The 11,870-nt window shown below is 42.8% G+C and overlaps 1 protein-coding gene across 1 annotated transcript; it reads right to left on the reverse strand.

The window, feature by feature from the left end:
• Positions 1-240: 240 nt before the first annotated feature.
• Positions 241-11,851, reverse strand: LOC145333354 (uncharacterized). The gene is made up of 10 exons (XM_080178470.1): positions 11,839-11,851; positions 11,753-11,781; positions 11,619-11,647; positions 11,317-11,466; positions 11,027-11,107; positions 1,568-1,641; positions 985-1,029; positions 729-785; positions 427-473; positions 241-331 (listed from the first exon to the last, which is right to left on the reverse strand). The coding sequence occupies exons 1-10, from the start codon at positions 11,849-11,851 to the stop codon at positions 254-256; spliced, it is 603 nt and encodes a 200-aa protein (XP_080034596.1). The 3' UTR covers positions 241-253.
• Positions 11,852-11,870: the final 19 nt, after the last annotated feature.

An 11,870-nucleotide genomic window follows, 5' to 3' on the forward strand; every position in this document is an offset into this window, starting at 1 on the left:
TAATATAAGGAATATTGCAAATAATATACTTGTCTTTTGCTGTATTTTTCACTTTCCATTGAATCTTTGCATGTCAATGAACGGTTTCGGTCTTGTTTGTTTCAGAAGGCAATTTACCAAGGACAGTTCTTACATTTTTTTAACGAAACCTTTTTTATCAAATGATACTAAACGTATATTAATTAAAAAATTTATTGAAAAAATTACATATTAAACAAAACAGCTTAAAACAACTTAACTATTTTATAGTAAGTTAACAATTTCTTGGACAAACAAGTCTCCTCCCTCTCCTTACTAATCTACAACATTTTGTTGTTCCAGTAACAACTACCTAAAAATTATTATGAAGTTTAAAATTTTTCATTTTTTGAATTAAAATGATTAAAATAGATGTAATATTCATTTTTATTAAAAAAATTATGTTACCATGCACTCTGAAGAGGGGCATCCATTAGTTAGGATATTACTGAACCCTGATATAAAATTTTTTTTTTATATATGGAAGAAAATAAGACTATTAGTTATTTATCGCATTGTAATCTAGACAGCTTTCCGCGTATATTGAAAATTATAAGATTTAAATCAGTTTTGGAAGCCCCGAGGGGCCTAATGTCATATTTTAAATATCATCTTTAAGTAAAGATGATGAACTACATTTATTTCATTCACTTGCAATTCCCTGTTTTAAATTATGAAATCTTGAAAAGTGTTTAAATTTTCATTTGTACCTGAAGAACCAGATGTCAGTGAATTACCAGCTATTGCATTCGCAAAATTCATAAAACCTGAAATTGAAAAAAAAAACATAAATTATATTTAGAATCAGGGAGTTGGGTATTTAATATAATAAAAAATATAGTTAGAATTTAACTTGGTAATATTACAATTTTGTTTAAGTTGGCAATGGATAAAAATTCTAGGTTTGTATTTTGTAATAAGGTAAATTTTAATTTAACATTGTTTAAATTTTTAAAAAAAACTTACCAGCTCCAATGCTATTTCCTATTAGGCTGAACAGATTTAGAATGCCTTAACAACAAAAATGCTTGGTATACTTATAATTTTTTGTAGGTATAAAAAAAACATTTCCTAGCCAGTTTATACAGACTGTTAGAAAAATATCAACTAAGGTCTAAAAGTCTGTTGACATAATTAAGGACTACTTGCATCTTATAAAGGTCCAAATAACTTTTAAGTCCGTTTTTATATTTTCATATCCTATCAAAAATTCTATATAAAAAAATTCAAATTTTTGCTATTAGGTGTCTCAAACTAATTAGTTAACTTACAATTATTTTGATGTAAATGTAATGTTTGGTATTTCTAAATATAACTTGTATCACTTTTAAATATTGAATATGTATATAAATAAATTCTTTAGAAATTGTTATGGGTTATAACTTTATAAGAAATGTTTACTTTCCTTTTCCACTCCTTAAAAATGCTTAACCTTTCCCCCTTTTTTTGGAGATTACCAAAACAGTCTGTCATATCGACTTTGAATAACAGTCCATAAGCTCTGGTTGAACTAAAGAAATATTTGCTAATGATGAAAATGTATATATACCTGTACTTAAGAAAGATACTCCCAATCCATAACTAACAATCTCAACAATAGAAGGTTCTTCTGTAACTGCAACTCTAAAAAATATAAATTTACATTTATATTTCCAAATTAAATTTATTATGAAATAATGGGTAATATATTTCACATCCTTAAAAATGCAGCCGTCCATAGAAGCGAATTTGTTAAATAAACAACAACATCCATAAGTAGCCAATCGCAAAAAAATATTAAAAAGAGCATTTGACGTTTTTAAAATCAAGTATAGAAATATATTAGAAAAAATAATTATGAAACATTTCTACCATATTTTTTATATTTTTGTAATATTTTTATTTTGTAGCATGACTGTCAGACCGATGGACACAGTAAATCAGTTACTGGATGCTCATTGGTTTAGGAAATTTTCACGTGAAAATTAAGCCGTCTATCTTGAATAGCAAATATGAAAATCACATTTCCCCATTGGCATTATAGACTGACTGTCAAAAAGAATTATAGAGTAGCTTTGCTACTAAAAAGTCTAAACCTTTAGTACTCTAGATAGTGCTGGCTGTGTCTTAAAAGGAAAGAGCTTTTGTGCTTGCTGTATCTTTGCTTGAATGTTGCAAAAGTAAGGCCAATATAATCGTGTTGGATCTGGTCAGAATCTAGTGGCACAGTGGCTTTATAGACCATTTTTGAAGTTTTGCATTTGCAATCCAATGGGGTTGTCTACAGTTACATCCTTCAATTGTAGGTATTTTGGAATCCCAAGGATGCATTAAGTGTGAGTAGAAATTATATTCTGTATTATTGGCATTGTGCTGTAGAAAATCTTGATAGTATTTTTATTGTAATATATGTGTTGTTAGGAGCCTGTAGGAAAGTGTATGTCTATTGATTTTAAAAATTCCTTGACTATGTTTTTTTAACTGCAGCGTTGTAGGGAATTGTGAACCATTTAAACTTTTTCTTTTAGGGTTTTTCCTTACTGTGTTGGTTGTGTTGTGTGCTTTTTGCTTGTATTTTATGTAGTGTTCGTAAATTGCGTTTCAAAGCCGTATTATACAGGTCTTTTTTCTTATAGAGTGAGTTAAATTGTGGTATCCGCCTCGGTTAAATGGCAGACACCCAAGTTCAAATGATTACGGCAGTGCGAACAGACGTGGACACATATATTATAGAGAAGCTGCGCTTCTCTAGCAATCACTAAATAATAAACAGAGTCTATTCAGATGTTACTTTATTCAGGGTCTAAGGTTTACTAAAGTTATATACAACAAATAATAAATACACAGATTGGAATAAATAATCCTAAAGCAAAATCAATATAAAATACATATACAATAATCAGATTGGACAATAATGATCCCCCATCCCTGGAAAGAGTGGGGGAACCAAACAATACAGCTTAACCATAATAAGGCTGTCAAAATCTATCACTAATTTTAAAGCATAAGGAGGGGTCAGGCTGACCCCTTCCCCGGTACTCGGGGGAGGGCCCTCGGCCCTTCTCCGAACCAAGGTCAGGGTTGCCATAGAACATGGCTCAAGGTTGCCGAATACCACAACTCTCCCCTCGGAAGGCAGGGAGGGGGTTTCCCTACCAGACTTCCGACAGTGGTTGAGGCCTTCGGCCCGCTCATTATGGGACTATTATTTACAATAGGTAACGATTCAATGGAATCCTAGTGGTGATTTTCAGAGCTGATGGGCCCCAAACGTGGGGTAGAAGGTAGAGGCTGGCTTTTGTTGGGCACGTAGCTTGGCGCCAGCGGGTGTCAGGTTGGCATGGGGCGCAGCCGCTGCTGGACCGGTCAGCAACGGGGCATTCTGGTTGGCATTGGCAGCGGCTGGAGCACTGGCTACCAGGTTGACTGTCTGTGCGACAGCCTGGCCTCCCGAGGGGCCGCGGGGCTTTCCAGAGTGCAGCCCAGGCTTGCCTAGGCAGTCATTCCCACTATCGGCTGATTTCATGGACACCATTTCCTCGGCTGCTTCCCGGCCAATAGGAATGGCATCCCAGTCCATTGAAAAGTCCCGGGACTTGGCATGGGTGATCCTGGCCCTGGCCAAGGCCTTACGATACAAGGTTGGGTGATACAGAAATACTTGTGACATCGCGTTCAGGGCGGCCCGTACACCTCCTTGTGCAGCTGTCAGGGAGATGATGGTTAAGTCTCCCAGCAGCTTGAGAATCAACAGCAACAGACACAGTATGGCTGCGCCATCTCCCCACTCGTGAATAGCCTGTCTGAATCCAGCCCAGACATCCAGGGTTTCCTCCCCTTCCTCTGCCAGTCGGTCAATATTGTAGGACACGATCCCATGGTCTCCGGTGGCTGAACAGCTGCCTTGCTGGACGCATGAGCCATATGACAGGCCGGTCAGCATGGCGGCCTTATATGCCGGAAACGCTAGTAGCTGCTGCCAGTCATTCAGCTCGGCCTGGGAATACAATCCTCCCGAGCTAAAGTCATCCAAGGGCTCGGTCAGCAGTTGCTTGGGTGTATCCAGCGGGGGCGGCCTCTTCTTAGGTGCGGGGGTTAGCTCTATCCACCCTTCCTCGGCGTGTACAGTTAGGGGGTAGGTGGAGGAGCAGGGAATCTTGGTGGCGTGACCGCTATACACCTTTGTCACGGCATCTACAAATCCTGTGGGCTCCACCGGCACCTTGTCCCAACATTCATTGCTCTCCCTTACCACGTACTTATTACGTTGGCAGGTAAGCTGGAGCAATACATCTCCCCTCAAAATAGAGAACGTGCTCCCCTGGACACGCACCGGATGGGCCGGATCTAGCTGCTGGAGCTTCCAGCAATTGGCCGCTACTTCTTCTGCTGCTGCGCTTCGCATTCGAGTTTCCAGGGTAAATCCGATGTAACCCGCGTGTATCTGGGCCTGGAGGGGGACATCCACGTCCCTGGCCGATACTCTGGGCAACGCTGCCGCGGCCGGGTCGGCTGCCACGAACAATGCTGGGTGGTTGGTGGCATGGGCCTCAAAGTCGCAGTTCACTATCGAGGTGGGGGTAGTCATGTTGATAAAGAATTGTGCCTGATGGTCAACCAGGAACGCATCCATCACCAGGCTGGGCTGGAGGCTGCGGATCAGCCTCAAGGGGCAATCTCTCCCCAGGTGGTCCCACACGTACGTGGCCTCTCCAGTGACACAGGACAGCTCGGACTGGGGACACGCTAGGGTCAGGTGGTTGGACTGGGACTCCACCCGCCCGTTCTCCACTACGTAGGTCTCCTCCTTGACCAGCAGCCGTCGCTCCTGGAGCACTAACTCATTTCGGTACAGCTGGCCTTCAAAATGGACGTCCTCCCCTTCACAACCCACCCCCTCGGGGCTGTTGACCAGTGCGTCTACCATGTTGAGGGTAAAGAACAGGGGGTGGTTCAGCTGGAACGTCAATGGCTTGGTCTTGCCTGGCAGGGTGTAGACTCGGCTCCGGGCCAGGTCCCGGCACGTCTCTGGGTCAATCTTGGTTGGCCGCATGAGGGTGGGGACCGAGGTCACCTTCAGGTGGCCCCAGACTCCACACCTAAATGTCCACTGGGACACTGTGAGTTGACAGCTATATCCCGTGGTCTCCCGGACCTTAACTTGCTGCAGGATATGTACCTCATGGCCCCGAGGCACCTCCTGGTGTAGCGGCTCCTTGCTACACATCTGCTCTTTGTTGAAGGCGGTGACATGGGTGGGGTTGGCACAGTCCCACCCTACTAAGACATAACTAGTTGTAGGCCACACAGCTGCTAGCAATAGGCCCCACAGAACCATCCACCAATGGGAGAATCTGCCAGACAGCCACCCTGCTGGCTGGGGGCGCTGGCTGCCTGGGGGTGACGGATGTCAACCCTCCCTCTGGGGCTGCAGGCTTGTTCCGGGGTCCAGGTCTCTCGGTGGCGGCGACGGTTGTCGCCCCAGGCACCAGTGTGGGGGCGCTGGATAGCACCCCCCAGTCTTCACAGGTGGCGGCGGCGGTTGCCGCCCCAGACATCAGCTTGGGGGTGCGGGACTGCACCTCTCGTCCTTCCCAGGTGGCGACGCCGGATGGCGCCCCATACATCAACTCAGACTCGCTGGCTAGCGCCTCTCACCTCTCCCGCTCGGCCCGGTGGCGCTGGGTAGCGCCCCTCCGCTCTTGCTGGGGGTGACAGGGGTTACCTCCTCCTTCGGGGGACTCGGTCTGGCAGGCACCATCATGTTGAGGCTGAATGGCAGAGGCCGCAGGACTTCTGGCTCCGCAATGTTGGTTGGCTGCACGAACTCCAGTCCCATGTGGTTGAGGCTGAAGCCCAGGCCAACCCGGTTGGGTTCAGCCGCTCCTCCCAGCACGTTGATCCTGGCTGGGATAGTCCCAAACTGCGGCATTCCTTCTGAGTGGCCCACAGCGCTGGGGGCGGCTGCTTGCTGGAGTGTTGCTGGGGGCGCGCTCCCTTCCATGTTGGCTACCTGGCTGGGCTTCCCTGAGTGAGCGCCCTTGCCGGCTACACGTCTCCTGCTGGCTACCTGGTCCCAGTCAGCCTTGCACTCGGCTGCCGTATGGCCGGAGTAATGGCAGCATTCACATCTGGCAGAACGGTCACGGCGAGGCTGGGTGCGTCGCTCTTCTAGGCTGACCTCCATAGGCGTAGGACAGTCTCTGACTCAGTGGCCCTTCCCATGGCAGCGGTAGCAGCGGACTGGAATCTTGGAGGCGTCGTCTGGTGCAACCTTCCCCATCTGGTGGAGACCCGGAGCCAAGGCGCCAATCTCCATTGGCTCCGAATCATCGTACTGGGGCAACTGGACGCTGGCCGATCCCGTGAGCCCGTCGGTGGCGTCCACTAGGCACACACCCTCCTTCAGCTGCTTGGTGATCATGGTCACGGTGAACATGGCTCGCCTTGTGTACTCAGGTACCGAGGCAATCTCATGTCCCATCATCTCGCGTTTCACATTGGCGTTGCGGATGCCGCGGTTAAGCTCATCGATGAGCAATTCCAGGTCTTCGTGGCTGTAGGCCTCCCTGTACAGCGCGCACTTGGTGGATATGTAGGCTTGGATGGGCTCCGTCGAGTGTTGCCTGTAGTCCCTGAAGGCTTGCTTCAGGGTCTGGGACTCATAGGCTGGACGAAATAACATTTCACACTCGGCCTTGACTTGTTCATAGGTCAAGGCTTGGCCTGCTTCTCCAAACAGGTGGGAGGTCATCTCCGCCGCTTGCCCCGCCAGGGATAGTAAAAGGGCGTTGCAGCGGTTCAGTGTGTCATGGGGGGGTACGCGGTAAGCCGCCCATGACATTTCCAGCCTCCGGATGTGGGAGTTCCAGGACTGCTTGGGCGGTCCTCAGTACTCCGGCAGGTTACTCAACATCAGCTTGCGGTACTCGGCTGGAGCCGGCTGGGGATCGTCCTGGAGCCATCCTTGGAGCTGGTCGCCTCCTTGCGCTTGTTGCTGCTCCATCGGGTCAAAGGTTCAGCGACGGGACACTAAGTCTAAGTCAATACTATAGGCAGCTTACACTTATGGTTACTATCCTAGCAGCCACTACCGTTTATCACTTGGTTGGTAGTTTGAACTACAAAGATCTAAAATAGGTGTACACTAGGGTACTTTTCACTAGCTTCTAAGCTTTAGGGTAGGCTGGTAGGTGTAGAGAGTTGTTGAGGGTCTGAACTGCTGTCAGGAACTGATTTGGTTTTCCTTATCACACTGTAGATAGGGAGGGAGGAGCTTGCAAGTTTTTTTCTAAAAATATCTCTGTTGTATGCTATAGAGTAGCTCCTCTCCTGTGTGTGTGTGTGTGTGTGCGTGAAATCCCCTTTTCTTGCAACGCGCCTACGCGCCGTCAGAGTGCGCACACAGGTAAAACGCGCATCTATCCCTCAATCTGCTCTCTCATTGGTCCGCTTTATCTCCTTTGTCGGTCGAATTTTCGTTGCGTCCCGAGCTCCACTGTGCAACCCGTGAAATGTGCTCCGTTCTCCCGGTCGCTGTATCCGCACGGTAGACGGACTTATCCGAGTGTGGGGAGAAGGGGGAGCGCGTGAGGGGACGGGGTAAAGCCGCCCTTCCCCAGATGGGGAGGGGGGTGCCGCAGGTTTGAGGTGACTGGGTGGTGAGGTAATTGGGCTTCTCCCTTAATCCTTGGCTTATTCTTATGTCACCTCAATTGTATTTGCTTCAATTTATGGTGGGCCCCTCCCCTTCCGTTGGGATAAGGGGGTGTATTTGTCGTGCTGCAGGTTTGGGGGTCAGATTGTTTACCAATGCATTGTTATCTTACATCTAGGTTCTATTTTTGGCTTTATCACAATACACAACAATTATTTACCAAGCCCTGCCCATAAATCTATTGTTTAGCTTTCACACCAGGGTGGTAATCCATAAAATCTGATATAATATCTGTTTTTCTCAATGGATGACTGCGCTGTAGCCTCTCAGGATACTTGGAAATCTGGTATAATATCTGTCTTTCTCAATGGGTGGCTGCGCTGTAGCCTCTCAGGATACTTGGAGTTAACGTAGTTTTTCTTCTGCTTGGTACACTACACTCGTATTTTCGCTCACAGCTCGCAGCTATTTTGCTTGTTTCAGCCAGTCGGCGGCAGGGAATGTCCCGTCCTGCAGCGCCGTGGGTCCAAATCCAGGTGGTGGCGGCAGGGAATGTCCCGTCCTGCAGCGCCGTGGGTTCGGATCCTGCTATCTTTTGCAGTAAATGGTGGCCTGTTTTCAGCCGTTTGCAATTATTTGGCCTGTTTCAGCCAGTCCGCAGGCCTGTTTCAGCCTTTGAGCGCCCAATCCTCCGTTAGATTTTGTCGCTCTTCGCGGTCCTCCGTCAAGTTTCGCCGCTCTCCGCAGTCTCTCGTCCGATTTCGCTGCTCTCCGCAGCTCTGGTTCCGCCACTCTCCGTGGTCTTTCGCTAGATTTCGCTTCCACAACTGCCGGATACAGAGTTAGACCTTGCTATCCAGGGTGGGTAATTCAGGTTGCTTGTATCAGTTTTGCCAGTTTCAATGCTGGGAGTACCCTAGCCTCAGCTGCGCGTCTGCTCTACACTTGTGGTTTGCCGTAATCTCACACAGCTGTCACCAATTTGTGGTATCCGCCTCGGTTAAATGGCAGACACCCAAGTTCAAATGATTACGGCAGTGCGAACAGACGTGGACACATATATTATAGAGAAGCTGCGCTTCTCTAGCAATCACTAAATAATAAACAGAGTCTATTCAGATGTTACTTTATTCAGGGTCTAAGGTTTACTAAAGTTATATACAACAAATAATAAATACACAGATTGGAATAAATAATCCTAAAGCAAAATCAATATAAAATACCTATACAATAATCATATTGGACAATAATGATCCCCCATCCCTGGAAAGGGTGGGGGAACCAAACAATACAGCTTAACCATAATAAGGCTGTCAAAATCTATCATTAATTTTAAAGCATAGGGAGGGGTCAGGCTGACCCCTTCCCCGGTACTCGGGGGAGGGCCCTCGGCCCTTCTCCGAACCAAGGTCAGGGTTGCCATAGAACATGGCTCAAGGTTGCCGAATACCACAAAATTACTAGACTGGTCAGAAAATCGCTTTTCAACCATTAATGGTAATTGCTTGATGATGTTTAGTGGTTAGCAAGATTTTGTGTTAATATTACAATGTTAGTTTGTTTCTTTTCTAAATAGTTTAAAGCAGTCTGTAGTTAAATTAAGATTGACATTTAGAAAGTTGACAATTTTGCAATGTTTACATTGGTTGTGTGCTTTGGAGAATTTTGGTAATGGATGTAGGATATACGTGGATATTATAACAGGAGAAAAATTGTCGTCAATTTAGGTTGCAATTTCCCCTTGCAATAATTTGTTGGGCCGTTTATTCAAAATGATAGAAGGGGATGAGGGAGATCGTTATAGTAACCCGCTACAGAGTTCACTATTTTATAGAACATGAAAATCTCTTGTAAGATCCAAGTAATAATATATCCATTATTTTGGCATATGTTTTTCAATCTTTCAATTCTTGGACCTGGTCAATTTATCGGAGCCAGTCCATCATCCCTGTAAAGGCCAATGTGTGATTTAGGGATGACTTTTTCTGAACCTTTTAGTATTTACTTATTACATATGTTGTAAAAATCTCTAGATTCTACATCTAAAGATTTATGCTGCATGCATTGCATACTCTTTATTTTTAAATTTTTTTTTCATGGGGGGTTCATCCACCCCTTTTTATTACAAAAATAAAAAAAATAATTTGGCAGATACTTTTACTTTTTTGGAATGTGGGTGTCCCCACCCCAAAGAAAATAGTCTAAAAGCACCGCAGGATCAGTAGATGTAATCCCTAAATAGTAAGGACCAATCAGTCCAGCGGTTGCTGAGTTATTAAGCTGCAGACGGATGGATAGATAGACGAACATTGTTCTACTAAGTATCATAGACTAATATGGGATCTCTGCATTGAAAGGTGCTAGAAAAATATATTTAAATCATCCCATGATAAAAATCTGAAAATCATCTTGAAAATTATGTCAGGCCCACTTATAATAGTGAACCCAATCAGTTCAGTAGATATATTGACATCTTACAGTTAGGAGGTTGAATCCACTTTTATAGAAGCAGAAATATAATCTATGATTACGGTTTTGACTCTATAAAAAAAAAATAATGTATGATTCGATTATCCCCTCTCTGGCCGATATGATTTTTGTAATGTACCATTCCACTTTCAATAGAGGCAAAACCAGCGTATTCATAAACATTGATTTCCTTATTTAGATTGACATAATAATAAAGGTTTATAATATTTTTTCAATTTTACATAAAATTTTTTAAATTAAACATGTCAATTTTTGTATTTTTACCATGAACATAATATAAAAATAGTATGTATGTCAAATATGTCGATGTTAAGAGAGTAAAATACCATTCCAGTTTCTTCTCTCTTGAAAGTGGAATGGTACATTACAAAAACCGTATCGGCGTTAATGGTATCATCACCAAATATGGAATTATATGCAAAAATCATATCAGCCATGATGATATCATTTTTGGAGGGTCAAAACCATAATCATAGATTATATTTCTGCTTATACAAAAATGGATTTTACCTCCCAACTGTCTTAAGCTTCAGACAAAAAACTCAAACTACTTTATATAATAGGATAAAGGGCAATGATTGATAATGGTCGCTTATTAGTCATGCCTTCCGTACCCATTCAAGGTGTTAGTTGAGGTAAAAATGATATGTTTTCATGATTCTTACGTTATAGTTTACTCTAGGTAGCCATTTTAGCTATAGAGATCTCATGTCGTCTTGAGTTAAGCATTGAGTTATTTAATCGATGGTATTAAATGATGAGCTATGGCTCGATCATTTATTACCTTGGGATTAAAATATTCCTAAACAAAAAACTGGATAGGAATACTCCATTGTTGATTGTTGATCTTTAAATACTAAATCGAAATTTATAATTGCTTACTTGTAACTAATAGTTCTACTGCCTAAAGGCTGGATTGGTCTAAAATTATCATTTATGCTGGCACCATAGACAGTAAGACCCCTAAATAAATTGCTTGATCATCTTCTCTAACGTATTTAATTCATAATGAATGACCATGCATAAAAATAGAAAAAAAATTACTATCTTTTTGTAGATTAATAATTAAAAAGTAATGAATAAGATTTTTTCAAGAATGTTTATTATTTTATTTTACCTATTGACTTACATAAACTACAAACGATTCATAAACATGATTCTATAATTCTTACCTTAAAATATTAAGTTGGCTTTCAGAGATAGACAATGGTTCGTCAAAAATTATCCACTGTACAAGGTCAAAACAATTGCCAGAAGAGCCATAGTAGTAATAATAATTTCCAATCAGCTTCTCCAATGGAATTAAAGAATCCAAAAATACTCTATGACAATAAAGATTAAGATTACTGAAGCAATTTAAGCTAAAATAAAGTAATTAATTAATTTACACCTATTAAATTAAATTAAAATTATCTTAATTTTTTTATGTAAGATTGGGAATTTAAAACCAGGCTTTTTGAAATTAAGTGCTTACCTTACTGAATCGTTTGACGAAGTGTATAACTGAAAAGGTAAAAATAATATTTTCCAACAATGTAAGAAGGTATCACACTTTATAAAAATTTTATTTTTTTAAATGTTGTACATAATTTAGTAGTAATAGGACACTCTATAATTTTTAGTTTCTATCCTTCTGTCTTTCTAGTGGTTTAATTTTCCCAACATCTGTTGTTGTTCCTTGCAAAAAAAAATACTTTTAAAACGCATTATCTATACAATTGCTTTA

Source organism: Acartia tonsa, chromosome 12 (genome assembly GCF_053477335.1).
Source record: "Acartia tonsa isolate MP-2025a chromosome 12, ASM5347733v1, whole genome shotgun sequence".
Classification (NCBI taxonomy): Eukaryota; Metazoa; Arthropoda; class Copepoda; order Calanoida; family Acartiidae; genus Acartia; species Acartia tonsa.

Excerpts from the sequence above, each read along its gene's own strand:
- LOC145333354 (XM_080178470.1), bottom strand. Across the intron at positions 11,648-11,752 it reads TAGAAACTAAAAATTATAGA|TTATACACTTCGTCAAACGA; the intron begins GTGTCCTATTAC and ends TTACCTTTTCAG. Across the intron at positions 11,108-11,316 it reads AGCCAACTTAATATTTTAAG|GGGTCTTACTGTCTATGGTG; the intron begins GTAAGAATTATA and ends CAATTTATTTAG.